Raw genomic sequence first — 21802 nt, forward strand, 5'->3', positions numbered from 1 at the left:
TTTAAATCATACCAGAATATTTCAGTTATCACCTTTAGCCACATGGTTTCAGAAAACTATGACCAAATATTTCATGAAAATGCTGATTATTTCAGAAGAGTTTTTTTTTTGGTTGGAAATTCACTAAAACATCAAGAGGTTATAAAAAAGAAGTTAAAAAGGCTTTGAGGCTTGAAGATTAATTCTCAGCAACAACGGATATGCCCATTTGCTTCTAGAAGCCAGAGAGGGAGAAATGGCAGTTAACTCCCCAAAACACCGTGGTTCAATATTTACCTGACAGCTTTGGTATCTTGACATTTTCCCCAGTGCATTTCCTCCTTTATCAGGTATTATTTTACAAGGGATTTCTTGTTATACAGAACTAACATAAATCAATCTATAACAGAGGAATTTGTTTAATACATTTATTCTTTTAAGAAACTGCATGACCATATTTCATCAACTTGTACAATAGGGGGAAGAAAAAAAAAACCTTACTACTAAAACAGCATTTGTGGAGACTGGTGCATGGTAAACCTATTTAGTTTTTTCAGAGGTTCATTCTTAGATTTTAATGTTAAATAATAACAACTATTCATTTAAGCTGGTCTCACTGTATATCTTGACCTTTAGCAATTCCACACACAGCAGCTTATTGTGGCATCCTTTAAATACGAGAAATAAGAATATTTTACCTTGCTATTAAAAGAAAAATAAAAGAGTACTGTTATGTTACATGGCCCATGAAATATTGGCAGTGTGCTCCTTGGCTTTCATTCGAAGAACGGCGATACTGGAAGACCTCCTTTCAAACTCTGGCTTTGTTTCAAATGCATGTCCATTGGTAGCCCCAGTAAGAAGAGAGTCAGTGAAAAAATTGTTGAGGGGCACGTGGCTGAACTGATTCTGATGGTTTGAAAACCCAGTGTAACTGGAGTCTGTCCGAGGCGAGTGAGAGTAAGGTGTCATACAGGAGGAAGTATCACGTGGTAACATGCATGAAGTAACCACAGAACCACCACTTGCATTTCCTGCCCACAAATTGTTCTGAATCTGGAAAATATAAGAAATAAATATTACATTCATACTTTCGCACTTTTATTCACTTTCTTAAATCATATTTACTAAGTTTGGTTAACTATTCATTATTTGCCCCTATTAAATCATCTGTTACTATAGTCCTAATAATAATAATAACTGAAAAATAATTATTTGATTCTTCTAGTTTATTTACTATAATAGATTACCATAACCCACATACTAGACCACATAAAATATTCTCAAAACTCTCAATCTCTTAAGCATTCTTTTCGTAGTCATGGTTTTTAAATGCATATGGAAGATTTACTCAGGATTCGTGGTTTAAAATATACTTTTAAATTTAAAGACAGTTTTCATCTTTCTCAACAAAATGACAGAATTGCATATTTTTTCACGTTCTGAAGTTGGACTCCTGTGGCAGTTTTTGTTGGAAACCATTGCTGATGTTCTACTGTTAGATCTGTAAAAATAGTTTTGATCAAATTCATTATGGAAAGTGTTTGCCTTCTAAACATGTATTCTATAGGTTTGAATAAAAAGCTCTGAGAAATTGAGAAATATGTATGTATTTTGAACATTTTTTCAATTATTTATAATTGATATAATAAATTTAAAACAGACATGTGACAAGAAAAACAAACTTAAAATTCTAAAACATGGATCATTACCAGGTAATAGAATGAAAAACATAAATGAAAAAAATGATGTAAATATTAGGAAAAAGATCATATGAGTATAATTGAAGTAGTATATACCTCAAATATAAGATTGAAAACTCTTTTATAGTTTGCAACAAAGATTCACAGTTCATGATAATCTCTAATAAAAGTATTCAATATACTATTACCCACAAGCATAACTCCTCTAAAAGTGTTAACATGTAAAAGAAACACTAAATAAAATATGAATTTTGAATAGGAAGTATCTCAATCTAAAACAAACAAGAACTTTAAACAGTAAGAAAACTGATCACCCACATTTCAGAAAAACACACAGAAAATCATGAAAAATGGCAGGAACCAGAGAAAATGTTGCATGGTCTAGCAGTATAGAGAGATACAGTCTTTGAAGGTGAACTCAAATTGTATGCTTTCTGCAACATGATTATAATACATTTGAACTAAATGCAATAGCAATATACATGTCCATCCTATCTACCTTTCTTATTTGTTTAAAGTCAAGATATTAAGGATAGAATCAGCAATGATTTCAACACATTCACAAGGTTTTCTTTTACATATTTTTCCATGAAGATTCGGGCAACTACATATAATCTCTGGTGTAGTCTTGAATTGTATTACAATTCTATTTGTATTACAATTATATCAATTAATTAGTTACAATTCAAACCTAATCTTGAATTGTATTTTCTATAACAATTTGCCTTCAATTAATATCAGAATATATGCTCATAAATTTTGTGGATCATACTGATAGAGAAGTTACTCTTTCAAGAAAGGGTAGCTTAGCCAGGTTTTAAAACATAATAGAAAACCTGAACAACTAATTCCAATTGTTAGCCAAGTACTTCACTGATTGGCAAGATGTTTATTTCTGTATTGTTTGAAAAATAGTATATATAATATATATATATGTAATATACTCATTATATGCTAATATTTTTATATATGACATATTTATATATTAACATAAAATATAAATAAAAATATAGAAATATAAATATAGAAATGAAATATAAACATATTAAGAGGAGATATCTCTGTATCTATATCTAGATTTACCTATATCTAGACATATATATAATTATTTGTACATTTAATTAATTCTTAAAGCATAATAGGCTATGCTGTTTTACTTTTGGCTTACTCTATTACATGTATTTAACTTTAGCTGAAATATAATTATTGGTGCCAGGGACTGCTGAGTTATGTATCTCAAACCAACAAGAAGGCTGTTATTGTCATTACTCTGTCAAACTAACCCTTCTAACTTAATCTGGGTGATTTTTCTCTGACATTCAATCAAACATTGTACTACACTGCAAAAACCACAGTCACATGTCTTGACAAAGAGCTTTCAGAAAGAAAGGGAACTTGTTGGCATATTTTTGTAAAAACAAATGAAAAGCAAGATAGTGATAGAGAGAAATTGCCTACATTTTGTTAAAAATTTCTTAGTTCATACATAATATTGCTAGAATTTGTTAAAATAATCTACTTATACCCCACATACACAAACATATGTCTACAAAAGTAAGAATAAGAAGGATAAAGCAAGAAAGGTAATCCACAAATGCAAATTAAGGCACCATTTTCTCTCTTAAAAAATTAACATTAGTCTACCTGTAAATTGGGGAGAAATGCTATAAAGTCTATTATACTGAAACAAAGTAGAGAGAAACAGTTTTATTTTGATCAGAACTTCTTATCTGGACATGATCAAGCATGTTAAACTCTTCTGATGAAAGAATTTCTCACACATAGTTGTTTTCTGAGCAGAGCAAATTGATAAAGCAAATTATCATAGCAATGTTTTAGTTGGGCTTCAGAGATACCCAAATATTTTGAATAACTTTCCATTTATTCATATGGGTAGAGATATGCTCACACATTTTTCCTGATGATATAGTTTGTTTTCATGATGTCTTTCTCTTTTCTCCCCATTCCAGCCTGTCAGTCTGACTTTAATTTTTAAACTTCTGGCATGTCTTAACTTTGAGGACCTAGTAGGTTTCCATATCAATAGTTTAGATGAACATCACAAAAGATAATTTTCTCCAGTGTCTTGTGATTTCACTTCCTCTGAAATACTCCGTCTGGATGTTAAAACATTTGATGGTGAAGATCAGGATCATGCACATGATAGCTAATGGTCATCAATTAATCACCATATGCCATGGATAGACTATGGGCTTTTTAATTGTTTCAACACATTAAAAGAGGGGTGATTTTTACCACCCCCATTTTGTAGAAATTACTATAGCTATAGAATGGAGAGTCAAAGACCCTAACTCAAAACTGCATAACTCCAAAAGTGGTCAAATCTGAACCCAGGAAATCTGAAGAAATGCTATAATAACATAAATAGTTTATAAGGTGCAATTGCTTATTTACCTATTCATAATCTCGACTTGGTAGTGGTCTATAGGCTGTACTATCTGAAAGCAAACCCCATGGTTATTGATCATATTTGTTTCTTCCATCTTGAGTTCTGTTACACTATAATACATCCTTTATAAAATGTATTGAATGGCTGAAAATTCCTAATAAAATTAAATGTGGGTAGATCCATTTTGCAGATAGAATCAAAATTTTATGAACAATTTATACTAATATACCTAAATTTTGTTTCATGATTGAACTCTAAAGTTACCATACTCCATCAGCTTAACAGAAATCATATTTACATTCCTAGACCTTGATAACTATATTTTACCTAGAAAGTTTTTATTTCTTCTATTAAAATGTATCCTCTATCACAGATGCATTTCCCTGGAAATTCTGAATCCTTAGCATGGGGTTATCAGTTCAGGGTATCTGTATTAAAATAATGGTAATAAAAACAACATGATGCAATTCTAAAAATCAATTGAAATTAAGAAACACTACCATAGTCCAGTTTCTTCACAGATGCAAATATTCTCTATATACCTTTAATTTTGTTCATTTCCTATAATAAGAAACTCTGCTGCTTAAAAATAAAAATCCATCTTTTGGAGAGCTCTGTAAGGTAAGCTATCTTCCTCTACTTATAGCTTCTATTTATGCTTCCTAACATAATAAAGAATAAGTACTCAATCTCTTACATGTGAAAATCTTAAAATGTCATCAGGCAATTATGACACAATCTCCATCTCTCCTCCAGATAATATCTCCAGTCCTTTTAATTTTCTTCATATGATCTAGCTTTTAACTCTGTGCCATTCTTGTCATGTTACTCTGTTCACTTGAGTTTCCAACAACCTCCATGCTTAACAATGCGTGGCGTTTACAACAGAGGATCATATACTAGGTATTGTCTGGCCTCTGTAGGGCAGATATCATTTTTTTCTGTAGACCATTTACTCCTGGTAAAATTTGAAGGCATTTTTTTTTTTGTATCAGGAATTGAATTCAGGGGCACTCAACCACTGAGCCACATCCCCAGCCCTGTTGTGTATTTTATTTAGGGACAGGGTATCACTGAGTTGCTTAGCGCCTTGCTTTTGCTGAGGCTGGCTTTGAATTCAAGATCTTCCTGTCTCAGCCTCCTGAGCTGTTGGGATTATAAACCTGTGCCCCCCTCGCCTGGTTTGAAGACAATCTTTGACTAAACAACAAGGTTATACTTGATTAAATCTACTGCTGTCAAGGTAGGCTCTTTCCACTCTCCTCCATCCATATACCAATTCTATTCTTATATAGGTTTCAATTTTAAACTGTGTGCTGGCATCTACAAGTTGCATTAGTTAAAAGGCTTATTACCTATTTGTCAACAGAAGCCCATAAAATCCCACCCTTTGACTCGTTAAAAGAAATAGTAAGGACTGGAAGTGAGCTCAGTGGTAGAGTGCTTGCCTAGCATATGTGAAGCCCTTGGTTTGATGTCCAGTACCAACAAAAGGAAAAAAAGAAATACTATATCTGTTATTACATTTTGGAGCAAAGAATTCTTTTTCTTTTTCTTTCTATATGGGGGGGGGCGGCTATTTTGTTGACATAATGACAGTATCCAGTACCAAATGATTTTTGGAGTAATTTTTTTTTTTTTTGTAGGACTCTCAAACTGTACAATACTCAGGGCTTTCCAACCAGAAACACTATTAAATAATGCTCACACCCTATTTGAGTTTCTTTTTTTTTAAATGAAGGCCTTTATGGTTTTTTATTTTCTTTATTGTGTTTAAAAGGAGTGGAGAAACTAAAAACACTCCATGTTTTAATGTGCCCCACAACATTTTTTGAAAGTTCTAGGGGCACTTTCAAAGAACTGTCCAGGGAACTTAGCCAAATGCCTCCCATTAGCATGAATGGAAGTTCGGCTGACTTACTCCATTCCACTTTGAACATTTGCCCCTGAATGTTTTCCTAATCAAATAAAAAATTAACACTTAATTAGCCCATGACTTTGGAATTATGAAGGAAAGTTGCAGTTTTGTCTAATTCTTCCCAAACTGGAACTGAATTCACTTAGCATTTGTTTTTCTTCCAAGAGATTAGAAGCAATAGAGAAGGAGAGAGATAAATAAATATATACCTACATATTAAGACTTTTTCACTACAGATATACACTTGTAATGAATGAAGTGAAGTATTATGGTAAATCATGGATAGGAAATTGCATGGCTCATTCACCTTAGCAACTTGATTTAGATAGATTCTTAGCAATTAAAACTGCAAAACAGATCTCATCATATAGAATGTGATGCATATTTCTAATACATTTGCTTAATTTATTGTAGTAAGTAATCTTTAATATATTTTTTAAAACTTTTAAAATAAACACAAGGTTGTTAGTCTTTTTCTTAAGTACACAGTAGCATGGTCTAAACAAAAATCAGCTTCACAAAAGCATTTTCTATTCTGTATTCTAATGAGAGAACTATTCAGGAGATACAGGCCTTTTGAATTTAATTGAAATACTGAACATGAAAATAATTAAGTAACAACCTTCTCTTACTTTTAAGAATCTCCAAAACAACTAATTAATAACATTTTTCTACTAAAGTAAGTTTAGTCCTACTTCTCTGCAAACAAGACTACACCTACTTCCTGCCACTAACATCTATAATATTTATAGGCACGCACACACACACACACACATATACACACACCTCGTACACATACACACTCATCATGTGAACATTCATGCTACTCTGACGTCAAAAACTGGCACACTTCCCTGAGAGACTCATATTAAAGCTTGTTCTAAAAGACAGTAATGAGGGGCTTACAAAGAGGTATTTGTGATGATGTTATAGCAATACCTTTTATACACTAACCCAAAAGTTCCTTTTGATTTTTCCTCTTTGACAGAATGTTTATATTTATTGACTACTGTGCATATTTTAATGATTACTATATAAATTTATTAGCACATTATCAATATGTAATTTATTCATATGACCTCTTAAAATGAAAACATCAATTTCTACAAAAGAATTTTTAAAGAAACAATTTTTAAATTCTTTAATTTTTAAAGAAACAATTCCATACTTTATTAACATGTCTTTTCCTATAAATTTGAGGGTAACAAAATATTAATGAGTCATATGCTTAGAAACTTGCAAATAATTTTAGCTGTTGGATAACTTCAAGTTCCCATTAACTTTTCTAATTACTGCATCAATAAGTTAGTGGCAAGAAGAAAGAATATATCTCTAAATAGTGAATTTTCTACCAGTGACTAACATATTCTAGATTTGCCTGGAAAAACAAATCCAAACTTGAATTAATTATTGAAAAGAGAGTATGTTTTTTAGCTACTACTTGAGATAAAAATGAGAGTATCTCATCAGTACCTATTTATGAGGTCTGATTTTTATCAAAAATGTCTAAGATGATATATGAAGTAAAAGGATATTTTGGAATCAATTTCAAAAATTCCCAAGACATATTTTTGAGTATGTAGTATTACAAAACTGAAATGCTTTTCAACTATTTATTCATTAGAAAAAGATCATATTATTAAGTATAAATTAACCTGTTAAATTTCATTTTTAACAAAATTCCATCTTAAAAATGTGTACAGGGACTTGGCACAAGAATGCCATTTTCATTTTAAAAAATAACTATTAGATATAGTAGTCATAGGAGACTGATATGATAACTGCTTAACAGAACAATAAAATTTTATCTGTTCTGTTAATTCAAACAAAAGCTCTAAGTTTCATAAAAAATGTTTCTGCCTAAAAATTTCAAAATAACTTCATAGGATATGTTTAATTTTTATTGTTCAAATAATATTTAAAAGATGCTCCAAGTCAAAGATGTAAGAACATTAAGGACATTTGTACCTTTTCCTTTAGAGTTGCACTGATTCTTAACTGTTATACTAATTGTGATCATTAACAATTATTTATGGGCAAACTCACCTCATGTTTTTAAAATGTACCTTTTCAAATCAATTCATCTAAGGAGGAAATAAAATAAGGAGGGCTATTTTATTATTCTCAAGCAACAATATTCTATGGAGTATTTTGCAGCCATCCCTTACACTATTTTTCATATATTTTAATGTATTCATGCTACTATTACTGATTTGTCAGTTTTTGATTCATTTTAATGACACCATTAACCTAATAAAATAAATTCATAATTACAATAAAGATAAAAATGTTAATTTGTGAATAATGTTTTTCTAGCACATTTAAAACTAACAATATAAATCAAATACGCAAATTCTTAAATTGCATAGGATATTTTTAATTTTAGAAATACCCACTTTAAATCATTCATCAGTTTGAATTAAAATCCTGAGTCAAACCGATTTCAATCATCTTGGATTTATACAGTTAACAAATTGTAATTTTATTTTTGTGGTTTTAAAAATCAACTGTGAATTTATGCAAACTTTAACCTATTTAATATCCATGATATATAATAAAAAAGAAAATCTAGGCAGACATGAGGCTTAATAAATAAGTTCAGAACAGCTTGAACTACATAGCAGAACTTATCTCAAAATACAAAAATGAAAATAAATATTAATATGGCATACATAATAATCTGGATTAAAATATAATGTAAGGTTTGCACTGACAATAAGTGTATGAATTATAGATTTGAACCCACAGATCTGTTCTCATAGAGTTGCCACTCTTTGCTGACTTTATTTTCCACCATGTTCTTCTCTATTTTCCTATGAAATAGGTTTTATATATGTAAGTTGATGATGGCATTCTGAGGTAATTTAGTTTTATACCTTTTCTTATTTGTTTTGGTAATATATGAAATTCATTGGTTTAATTTTCTCTTAAAAAATGTGTGTGATAAATTTAGTTAAATTCAATGGGTTAACAGTGATTACCTATTAAAAACAACAAAAACTTTGTCATGGACTCATTGAATCATACTAAATTAAAATGTTACATTCTTTTCAAAAAATAAATGTAACTATCTTCATAATCCAAAAGACGAATGTACTTCACTTCTTTATGATGATATTGTTTATCTCTTTAAAATTTTTATATTATATATTTCAATACAAATTTTTTATTATATTTACTGTTACTAGTTGCACTCTTACCTAGTAGATACTACCAAAGAAATATTGTATACTTATATAAGATATATATCATACATTTAATCAAATCAACAGTTTTACCTATTGTGAAAACTAAATTTATTAAGTAATATAGAATATCATTTGTTCTATGACTTTAAATATTTATATTTATAATTAGTGAAAAATTGTGCAATATCAATATAATTTGTTTACCTCATGAAGGCAACATTTTTGTCCCTTCACTTACTTTAAGAGAATTTTTTTGCTATAGAATTATATGACCTTCTCATTGGTTGTTTCATAGACATACAAACATTCATTATTCGAGGTATTAATTACAGCTATATCATTGACATTTTAACAATTTTGGATTGTTTATTTTGAGTATGTGGGGAAAAATAGAAATAACTGATAAAAATATGATATTTTCTTCAAAGGAAAGAATTGCTCCAAATGTCACTAAATTGCTATACCACAATGGCTAGAGATAACATTTCCTATTTCTTGTTCAGTTTAAGTGAAGTAAACTTTTAAGATTAGAAGAGAAACTAGTGAAGGGGAAAAGAGGGATGAACAATTATCTCAGAATCACCATTAAATTAAACTTTACATTTTCATTTAAGAAAATTATTTAATTATAGTATGTGAAATAGAATTTCTTAAACTAGGAACACTATATAGCTTTAATCTGTTTTCAATTATTCCAATGACAACAAATTACCTATAACTTGAATCCACGTCTTGGTATGTTCAGGTTCCTGGTGGCATATTTTTATAATGCATCATTATAACCACAGGTTTGAAGATATAGTGTGGGTCTCTGCACATTTATAAACATGTATTTAGTGATGATTCTCAATATAGACTAAGTAAGACTTCCTTCATAATTTAGGTGAGGAAAAAAACTTCCACCTTTCTTCTGAAAACTTTGATTAAAAATATTTTCTTTCTAAGAAAATTATTCTGGTGAACAGAAAATGCACCTGAAATCCTAAAGTGACTATTTTGTTTTCCTAATTTAAAGTGCAAAGTATATTTAACTGAATGTGATCCTTCCCTAGATCCTTAAAAATTAAATTTATTCATTAGCTTAAATGCTACAGCATGAGAGAACACTCAAATGAGAGGTAAGTACTTTAGAACAAAATTAAAATTGGCTAATGGATACTATGTAATCTCCACATTTCTCAAGAATTTACTATATACCATACAATGTTCTGAGGACTTTGCGTCAACTATTTTGTTCAACACTCACAAACATCACATAAACTTTTTTCCTAATTTTATAAATGAGGAAAAATGTTCCTATTTGTTAATTCATTTGCCAAAGGACTGAAAGCTATAAAGTGGCAAAGTTAGGTTTGAACCAATGACTCCCTAACTGATGTTCATAATCCTTACATTAAACCCCTAGCTCTCCTCAAGTTCTTAAATTCAGCTCCTTACACTATAAACACAGGGCTTTTCAATTCAGAAATCTATTCAATCCTCACAATTAACTAAATAAATAAATAATCATCCTCCTCATCATCTACATTACCAACACCTCCAACACTAATACCAACAATATCTCCATTTGAAAAATAAGGAATCTGAAGAGCAAGGAAATCAAGGGACTGATCCAAGTCATCTAGCTAGTACATAATCAAGCTGATGCTCATATAATTCAAACCAAATCAACAGCATGAAAAGAACATTACCTGTAAGAATGAAAGTTGGCTACAAGCTTCCAGAAAACATTCAAGAATATTTAATTCACCAAAAAAATTAATTTTAAAATGCTTTGATTTTAAAGTTGATATATCCTTGCTTGCTTATTAAATTCAAGGTCAACATTATTTTGGTCTCTGATTAGTTTGCACCAAGCAGTGCTTTCAGAATTTAATACAAACATTAACTAGTTTATTATCTGTCTATAATGCAAACATTCCACTATGCCCAAACCAGTACCTATCAAACATCTGTTGATAAATACAAATAATGTTGGAAGAGAAAAAGCTAAGCTGAAAGGGATCTGCAAAACCTGGCTAGTCTGTTAGAGAAGAAAATTGAGGGAAATTTAATTGCTTAAGACCACAGTGCTGGTTACTAACAGAGAATCAAAAACAAGCTATTTCATTGAAAATTGATTACTTTTTAAATAAGGTACTATCAAAGAACTATTGAAGTACGTCAGTACTTAAGTTTATATCTATTTGGTGACTATGTAACTTACTTGATACTATAGTGATACAAAGGTGATAAGAAGTTGTTCATATTTTAATATTTCACATTGTAAATAGAGGGGAGATCTTTTATACAACCCACCATAGAACCCATGAGAAAAGGATGTGCTGGTGGCAAGAGGATGTAGAAGCTTCAAGGCATAACTACGGTTTAGATGAAGGGAAGGGAATTTAAGAAAAAGGAGACAGACTCAGAACAAACAATGACAATGTTTTTAAAAATGCTACAACTGGAACAACATCAGATATTTTAATTTAGCTAATGCTATCAAATGGTAAGTGATAGTGTGGGTCAAAATATAGAACTTTTCTTTATTCAACTAACATAATCATTACATAAAACTATACTACCTCAAAGTTCATTACTGTGGATGTCACAACTCATATTTTCTTATTTATTCACTGTCAAGAGATAGCAGGCCTAAGAAAAATATCAAAAAGAGTCTAACAGGTGTCAATATCAAGACTTTTTAAATAGTTTGGAAACCAAAAATGCTTCCATTTAAAAAAATACAAAAAATAATGATTTAAACTATTTTTGGTTTCAAAAATTTTTGAAGCATTTTTGGTTTCCAAAGTGATGAAATGTCTTAGGGTCAAAATTGAACAATTCCATTAAGTTGCTGAATTAAGAAGATAATGTGGCAAAAGAGCCCTGAACTTCTGAATTCAGAAAATCTGGCTTCAAATTAAATGAGTTAATGGCCTTAATAAGGATGCACAGTGCCTGTCTTAAAATAAGCCCCCAATTTTTACTATTTTTACTGCTATGGCTTTTGTTATTGCAGTGTAATAAAAACCATTTGAAACAAAGCATTTAAAACATTTTAGTAAGCATTCATTACTATTCATAAATAAACACATTACATGTTATATATAGAAGTCTGTACATTGGATACAATGATTATCCACACTGAGCAGGCTTGAGTAGAACATTTTTAAAACCATATCTGTTTTTCATGTATTTCTGTGTATGTTTTTGCTTTCCAGCCAAATTGTTAATTTTTTATTTCTGTGCTGCCTTCAACATTTTCTAGTTTCCAACTTTTCTGCAGTTAATAATTTTTTTCTGTAATTAGTAACAGTAACCAAATTCAATGTCTAATTGCATTGAGTTGTTGGATTCTATTTCCATTCCTATTTCTCCCATTATGTTTCTATTTTCAAGCCTAATGATTAAAAAAAATTCCTGTAGGCTGAAGCTTGACATAATTATTTTTTTTCAACTAAACTAGTCTACCATGTACTTTTACCTTGAAGAGAAATTTCTCCTAGATTTATCCAAAATCTTTACAAAGGAGGTACATGTAGTTCATTTCAGAATTTTTGGCAACCAAACACGAAGTGACTTACCAATACAAGAATATAGTTCGAATTTTGCAGGTATCCTTTTTATTATTATTCATGAATTCTACTGTCAAAACAAATTCAACATAATTTCTCTGTGTTCCCATACTTTGGTACAACCAACATCCACAAAGTATGGAGAAGACACAAGAGAATTGTTACAAAATTCCCATGATTTGTGCCCAGAAATTTTTCAACTGATCCCTGATGGAGTAAAAAAAAAATACTATCAAGTGTATAATTTGATGTACCATTTCCTTAGCTACTAGGTTACCTTAATTTATTAATTGATATCTAAAACTCTGAAGCACAATAACACATAAGAAAATATCCAATAAAAAGGGATGACCAGTCAGAGTATATTAAGCCCTTATACACATTTTAATTTGTGATAGATTTTACTCAAAATGCTTTATAAAACATCAAAGAAAGGAATCAGAGTTAAAGCAACCAACAGCTAAGAAGACAGAAGTGAAAAATAGAAATGGGATTTAAAAGTAAAGGAATAAAGATTGAAAGAATAAGATGCAGTAAAAAGGAAAAAAAAAGGTCTATCAGTCAAGTGTTGTGCAATAAACATTATTAAGACTGTTTAAAGTCCATTTGATAAGAGTTCATAGTTTCTTAAAAACAATAAGGTCCATCTGAATTTTCCTTTTTATTATTTCACTGGTTGTGGATACATTTCCTGCTCCTTTGAACTAAATTTCAGACTTGAACAATGCAACTCAAGCCTTAGGCTTTTTTTGGTATAAATTTATTAATCATTCAAACATTTAAATATATTCACTGGGAGAGACAGTCTAGTGTATGGGTTAAGATCTTGCTCTTGGCAGGCAAGGTTGTTCTGGTCACATCTGGGGTTCATCAATAGTGAAAGTGAGTTAATACCTCCCCTCTCTGTGCCTCAGTTTCCTCAACTGAGGAACAGATATTTAATAAACACCTATCCCATAAGGTTGTTGGGAGGATTAAATAAATTAATGTGACTTGTTCAGAACAGTGTCTGGACACATGATGAGGATCATTGTGCTGTTAACAACTGTAAGATGCTACAGTCCCTGTCTTCATGGAGCTTGTGGCCCAGAGGAGAAACACCCACAGAACATTTTGTTTAAAACTCAACTAAGACACACATTGTGTGGTGAACAAAATTTCCCTAGCCCTATGATGTTCAGTAACCAGAAGTATACTTTATGCTTTAAGATAAATTGTAAAACAGAAACAAGACACTTCTTTTGACAGGCATGGGATATGTACATTGGTTTCCACAGTGCTTGGACAGTTGAGCTATATAGCAGCTCTTTAGACACTGGCCCTGAAAGAGCCACTGGTGCAATCATGGACCAATTCCTTAACTCAACTTGGTCTGTTACTCTTTCAAAATGAGGGTTTTGAACAAGGTGCTCTCTGAGGCTTTTTTAACATGCAGTATTACTTTAGTAAATTTGGTGAATTGGTCTGGAGGAGTGAAGTTCCCAAAATGGGTTTTCAGGAACATAAAAGACAAGAACACTAGAAAGGCACATTAAAGGACTGAATTCACACTCACAAGGTATGAATTGACCTTTATAGGAAATGAAAACCCTTCCATAAATGGCTGGATGACCTAGTCACTTAACTGTCACAGTGTCCCTTTAGCATATGTGTCATTTTTTCACAGAGGCCCTTTAGGATTCATATCACCAAGTAATGAAATAAAAGCATTGCCTGTTCCTTATAATATGCATGATCCTTATCATATATAAAAATACAGTTCTGAATATCATCATTCAGTATCAGGGAAAATAATATAATATGAAATACACTAGGAATATGAAATACATTTACAAGTATATATATCACAAGGTATGAAAAAAGAAAATATACTCTTAATTAAAAGGAAAATAAGAAGAAAAAGAATTACTAATGCTTTTGAAATAAGGTAAAAGATATCCCACGATGAAGGCAATATTTCCTATGCATGGTTAATTTCTGAAAACTATATTTATATGTCATAAGGATTACATGTGTCCTTGACACAATGAAAAATATCAAATCTGAAAAAAAAACATAGAAGAGAGATTTTTAAGTAGAATAAAGGACTTAAAGGCCACATTTGACACCAGGTTTCAACACAGTCCATGAAACAGTAGCCACCCTGACGGCAACACTATTGTTTTTAAAAATTAGCAAAGGAAGAAAGCCTGAATAATTAAATGTAGGTACAATTAAGAGGCTTCTTCAATGAAATAATATTTCATTTATTAGTGTATTAAAAAATCCATAAGGAAGAGATCATGTAATATTTTTATGTGAATGGCTGAAAGAAAATAATCACAAACTAAATCTTTTAATAAAAACAAATTTTAACAAATATGAAAAAGGTTAACTAGAAATTGAACTGTCATTATTGACTATTGTATTAGGTATAATAAAACCTATGCTCACCTTTTGAAGAATTTATAACATCTACTTTTCTTGATCAGGAAACTGTAATTTACCATACCTGTGGGTAGCTGTCAGTTCTTGGCAAAACTGATATATCGTAGGTCGCAGCAAAATGGCTTTTAGCTTGTTGTATTTGGCCATAACGTTCCCTTTTTCTCCACTTGGCCCTTCGATTTTGAAACCAAACCTAGTTTTTTAAAAAAGTGAAATTTCATATAAGGAATATTTGATAAAGCAAATTTGCTATTAAAAGATTTCAAACCAGAAAGGAAAACCACATCAATAAAATCACTAAGAAAAGAATTTCTTATGTCACAGAAGGATACTTTCTCTCATACCCTGATGTGATAAGTAGTGTGTGGGTGAGGAAATAAAATTTAATAAAAAGAGCCATTAGGCTTTCAGCAAATTTATTTGATATGTTATGCCTCTAACGTATTTCATTGTATCATCTCTAGAAAATGAAAAGGGATTAGATTATATATGATCCTGAAGATTCTTTGTTTCAACATTATAATGGATAATCTGCTTCCAAGAGAATACTAAAGTCTGGGAGATAATCATAGCTTTTTAGTTTGGGGAATGCAACAACATAAACTCAGCCAATCTATGACCAAATAAATATCTATTTAAAAATTATCTTAAAAACATATCACAAAATGAAGATTGTTCTGGGATGTACCTATATTTAGATAATATTATAAAAATTAAACAAAGATTGCATCTAAAATATACAGCTTTAGTGGAAATGTCTTAAATATTTAGAAATAGAAAAACAGAAGACATTACATTGAATATGGTAAGGACTATAGGTAAAATATAATCATGTAAAATTGAAATGTCATTTTAAAATACATAAATGTACTTATTACATAAAGTATACCATTTATTTTTCCTTATAGAAAATGCTCGAATATTTTCACAATCATACCTCTAATTTAAAACACTCACAGGTAATATAAATAATAAAATAAATAGGGTGGACAGAACCAAGTGTCAAGAATTCCAGTAAGTTAGTGTGGCCCACATCTTCCATAATTTCTCTAATTATATATTAGAAATATTTATCCAATGAACCACCTTCCTAAGAATGTTTTAATTCACACTTCTAGCTCTCAAAAAACATCTTCATCTAATATTTTAATGTATTCAAGGGAGATACAATAAATTATATTCGATAGGAAAACTTTGATATTTTTGAGTAGACATTATACAAGAAGATTTCAGGAATCTCTTTCATCTTCTTTACACTACTATGTGCAAAATATAAAATATTAAGAAACTGGAAATTAAATACAAAAATGCAAAATGTCAAAAGTCTTTCAGTAAAATTTAGTTGAAAATTTTACATTGTCTTTCATACTCAATTCTAATCTTCTATAACTTTATACATTCATAACTTTGGCTACCTGTTAATACACAATATGATAGTCAAGTATATATTGGAAATTTAAGATGACATATTGAAGAGTTTTCACAATTAAAACAAGATAAAAATAAAAAGATACTTGTTTAGTATGTTACTTAGTACAATGTCTATTATCCATTATACCCAGAGCTTGAGACAACAAAACAATCACATTTTCTTTCTGTCTCTACAAATGGGCATCAAAAATGTATGAAGGGAATTTAGTAATGAAGGTTTTGGGGGGTTTGTTTTTCCAATTGTCAAAAAGACCTTGGTGCTCTCCTTAAGATGGGTGCTAATTACCACTCTAATGTAACAGCAGGAAAGGGAACAACCTGAGTAAATTAGGTTCAGGTTGGCTCCCTGTACATGTTCTCAGACAAAAATTAATCAGGACTTAAGGGGAAAACATGCATTGCACCCAGCTGATCACTCTGTATGTAAATATCTTTTTCTATGGTTACAAGTATAACTAATTTAAATATATATGACACAAAACTGAAACACACACATAAAGGCCTCGTGTTAATACTTGACAATTCTAAAATTCTTGGTTAGTTCAGGAAATAAAAATCTAGAAAGTTGTACTAAGATAAAATAACAGTTTATTTCCAAAAACTCAAGCAAAAATCTGCTGCTTGTTATCCCTGCACCACCAGATGTTGTCTTTAATGATGTATGGAGACTTACAATGGCTTAATCCTAAAATTTTCATTTACTTCACTGCACTCAGAACAAAATTTGTCACTATTTGTTCATTTTTTCCATTATGGTGGCTTATCAGAATTGAAGAATACAGTATTTTCCTAATTAAAGTAAAAATATACACACAAAGGAAAAAAACACTCTACTGAATTATTGATTCATTTAAAGCTTTTATTTATTACTTGGGAACTAATAAAATGTAATTTGAGAATGTCAAATCTAGCAAAAAAAATACTACTAAGGGTCAAATTTTCACTTATTATAAATTTTCTACTTCAAATTATTAAAAATTTAAGCACATTGAATCATCTAATTTTGATAATTTGAAATAACTGAGTATATACAAAAATTCACTTTAAGTACATACTCATTATTTACTCTGCAAAAACTATATAATTATCTAAATTTTAGAAATCAGAACACATTATTGACAACTACTGAGACCAAAAAATGGTAAATGAGCTATCTTGTATTTCTTTAATTATGTCAGTGAAAATATCTTATGGTATATACACATAAGAATTGAAAGTTTGTGGGATTGTTTCATTTTTTTCTTTTATGAAAACCCCATTCCAAGAAAAACTACAGATTTGTGTGCTATTATAAAAATAATTCACAAATACTTGGTATATAAACTAAAAGGAATTTCAGTGGCTGATAAAATAGAAAAACAAATTTATTGATTACCTAAAACCATAATTATAGTTTTTTACTTTTAAAATTTATGTTTTTAAATTAGAGAAATGTTATCAAATTATGTTCTTTTTAAATGAGTGTTAATTTATATGCCTGTATAATAACTGGTTTTGTTCATGTTTTGAGTTTTCAGGTTTTTTGCAACTAAAAAGTTTTTTTTTTTAATAGACTTATATATTACATTGTTCTGTATCTTCAGCTCCAGAATCAGTTTCTTCACTTGTGACAAAATGCAATTATTCTCAAACTATTCTTCTTTTGATTACCACCCCAACAAGGCCTCCAATTGGCTCCTACCTGGACTCTGGCCTCAGTGAGTTCTGTTCTCAGGGCGAGCTGTTCTCTGACGTATACATCCGGGTAATGGGTTTTCTGAAAGACCTTCTCCAGTTCCTCCAGCTGCAAACTGGTGAAGGTGGTTCTATGTCTCCGCTTTTTACTGCTAGACACGTTGCTGTCACATTTATCCCCAAGTTCATCCAGTTCTCCCTTCTCTGACATCCCTTTCACGGGAGACATCCGGAGATTGCTGCAGTTGTCCATAGCTCTATTCAGTTCGGTGTGAAGGGGCTGGCCTTCTACTTTGGCGATCCCATAGTTCACTGTACCCAGAGGGGAAAATAGCAGTTCTCAGGATTGTCAAACACATCTTAATGTAAGAACTAAGTCAAAGCCATTTAGAGCATCAGGATGTAGTTCTGTTAATGATTTATTGTGCCAGTATTAATTGGATGATCACATTATGTAAAATTATTAATTCGATGTGGAACAGGTTTTAAAAAAATCATTTTAAAGTGTGGACATTGAATTAATAATTTATGGAAATCCACAGTTATATTTTATAAGGTTAAAGTAAGGTTCATACATATAACATATATTCATTCAAGTTAATGTAATTAAATTGAATGATGCTCTAGACTTAAAAAAAGAAAAACCTAAAGTGACCATGATTTTTGAAAAGTGAACCAAACTTGGTATGTTTTCAAACATAATCAAGCCACTTGCAAGGCTCAAAAAATATTTCAATTTAAAATAATACGTACAGACGTACATACCTATTTCCACACGTTATTTTCCCCTCCACACAAAATATATTGCTTGTAGATTTAAATGGGGCATTTAGAATATTTCAACTGAATACTCATGTCTGAATTTAAGTTTCTTTCAAAAAGCAATCTACTAAATTGAAAAAATGAAATTTCTATCAATTTATTAAAATGTTTAGTATAGAAAATAATAATATTTAAGTATACATCTTTACCTTAAAAACTCATCTTGTGGCTCTTTCTTAAATATCCCATTTTTCTGTTTAACTCATGTAATATGCTTTAGGACAAAGTTTTATTGTCTCTTCCATGAACGCATAGAAATTAAAACATCTATTAAAACATTACAAAGGATGACATCTGACATTATGTTATGTGGTATTTTAATTTCAGTAATTATTTTCAGATTTGATTGCATGCATGCAATATAAAACAAAAAAATATCATATGATGCCACACACACAAATAACAATGAATGCACATAAGGCATTTTTTTAAAACGTAAAATCAATCCAGTCAAAACAGAAACTTCCAAAGGATGATCATACTTTTTTCATTTGTTTCTGTTTTTTAAATCATTCCTATTTTAAGAACTGTCTTATTATGAAAATATATTCGACTTTAATGCCTATATAACTTAATTACTAATAGCTTTTATGTAAAGTAAGATGTGATATAAAATTAAATTTTAAAAAGGGGCTTGACTGATTAACAATATGGTTTTGTCTCCGTGGACTGAGTTAAACTAGGAACTGCGGCAATTAGGGATGGGGGAGGGGAAGCCATGGAGTGGCTAAGGGCATCTCAGGAGAAAGACAGGATCTTTCCTAAATTAAGCAGAAAGCTGCCCCTGTTCATCTCACTCAATACTTTCTTGTCAAAATTCATCCTATAAGTGTGATATTCGGATAAAAGTTAGCAAAGTATCAAAAATCACCTATTTCTCTTCTAATTTTGGATTCCCGACAATTTGAAAAATGATTGAGTCCATCTAGCCGTCAACACGGGACAATGCAGAACTATTAAAGTCCCGTCAAGTCAAATAAGTTCAGTATACATCTGAGAATTCCAAAAATACAGTCAATAATTTAAATGTAATGTATTAAAAAGTCCACGTCTTTAAAATAGAAGATTGAAATGACTTAACCATTATTTTCTCTCTCACTTGCGCTTCTTATTTTGTTTTACCCTTACAAATCAAGAGTAGCTCGCCAAACTGGATAAAATAAGTAAAACATGAGATTTATTTAAAGCTTCCATACAAAGTATTTAGTTAATGAGCTTCTTCTACAAAGCCAGTGTCTTGCCAGATTTTAGAACTTCCAATAAAATAGACGGTGGAGGCTTGTTATAAATATTTCACACTTAATTCGTTTGTTTTTTTAAAGCAACCCACTTCTTACAGCTTAACTGTGGAATATATACAATGATAAGGAAAAGTCCTCTTGGAATTGTAAACGTGTTTTAGCTGTCGCGATCTGAAATAATAGGTTTGTATTGGGTTACAAGATAGAAAAGATAGATGGTTTGTTTTGATAACATTTTGACTTTGAGATATTTGGGCATTCAAAGTTGAAGATTTCACCCAGAAGCATTCCGAAAGGCTTCTTAGGAGTCTTTTCATAGGGAATCAGAAAAATGGACAACACAAATCCTAGAGTAAGAGATTATACACCAATGATTTTTTGCCCCAAGCTATCTAAAGTTATTTGGTATTAAACAAAAATCTACGTATGTTGTGTTGCATAAAAGCAGAAATCCACACAATCTAATTATCTAGCAATACTCCCCAACCTCACAATGAAAAAAAAAATCGCCACGTCTTGGACAATAAAAAGTTTATCACCTAAAGGTGCTCAAAGATCTCTTATTTTCACCCCCGAGGATAGTGACGTCTTCTAAGGAGCTGTGATCGATTTCATCTCCTCGCGGCCAGCAGCGCGGCTGGTTCACAGAGGAAGCGCGCTATCTTGACTCAATTACGCTTTCTTTAGCGCCCCATCAGTTTACGCTGGGATCCTGGTTAGAGACGCGCTAACCTATAACTTGGGCTACCCAACGGTGAAATGAGAATCACGTGGAGGTAACCGGGTTCTCTAATTCCTTTGCCCAGCAAAAGACCGCTGCAGCGATAACGCCGCTTGGTAAAGCGCGCACAGTTACGCTTGCCTCCCTTAGCTCGCTCTTTCTCTTTCCTTCTCTTCTTCCTCCTTTGCTCTCTATCCTGAAGGGTCCCACTTTTCAGATTTGCGGAGGGATGCCGCTGCTGGGGCTGGGGCTGGAGCTGGGGCGCTGACTACTCACCGCTGCTGTCCTGACAGGGTGAGGTCCTCTCCAAGCGCACGTGATGTTCGGCTCGCGGCAGGGGCCCAAAGGCCTGCACGCATTTGCCTGCCGACGCTTTGCTGTAAAAGGACTCATTGTCCAGCGTCTCCATAACGTGCTCCAACGCGCCTCCTGCGCCCATGTAAAAGTCACTGTTTTTACTTGGCGGGCTCTTAAGGGCAAACTTCTCGCTCAGAAACTCCATAATCCTGGAAGGCTGTTTCGGAGTTCTCGGGGCGCCGGGGCTGGAGAGCGCTGGGGGAGGGAGCGAGTGGGCGGGAGGAGGGAGGGCCAGAGAGGAGGGAAGGGGAAGCCAACCCTGCGACGCCGGGAGCTGCCCGACTTGGAGCCCTTTAATACGTACGGGCTGGAAAGGGGGCACCCGAAGTTGCTTTTATATCTTGAAACTCAGCTGGGCTCCTTGGGCAACC

At 31.6% G+C, this 21802-nt stretch overlaps 1 protein-coding gene across 1 annotated transcript; it reads right to left on the reverse strand.

Annotated features, from left to right (window-relative positions):
- Window positions 1–714: 714 nt before the first annotated feature.
- Window positions 715–21576, reverse strand: Alx1 (ALX homeobox 1). Its single transcript, XM_026391431.2, has 4 exons — window positions 21351–21576; window positions 18298–18602; window positions 15250–15378; window positions 715–1035 (listed from the first exon to the last, which is right to left on the reverse strand). Exons 1-4 carry the CDS (start codon window positions 21574–21576, stop codon window positions 715–717), a joined length of 981 nt encoding a protein of 326 aa, XP_026247216.2.
- Between the last annotated feature and the right edge of the window lie 226 nt (window positions 21577–21802).

Source organism: Urocitellus parryii, chromosome 5 (genome assembly GCF_045843805.1).
Source record: "Urocitellus parryii isolate mUroPar1 chromosome 5, mUroPar1.hap1, whole genome shotgun sequence".
NCBI lineage: Eukaryota > Metazoa > Chordata > Mammalia > Rodentia > Sciuridae > Urocitellus > Urocitellus parryii.

Excerpts from the sequence above, each read along its gene's own strand:
- Alx1 (XM_026391431.2), bottom strand. The coding sequence starts at position 21,576 with ATGGAGTTTCTGAGCGAGAAGTTTGCCCTTAAGAGCCCGCCAAGTAAA. Across the intron at positions 15,379-18,297 it reads TCACTGAGGCCAGAGTCCAG|GTTTGGTTTCAAAATCGAAG; the intron begins GTAGGAGCCAAT and ends TTAAAAAACTAG. Across the intron at positions 1,036-15,249 it reads GAACTGACAGCTACCCACAG|ATTCAGAACAATTTGTGGGC; the intron begins GTATGGTAAATT and ends TATATTTTCCAG.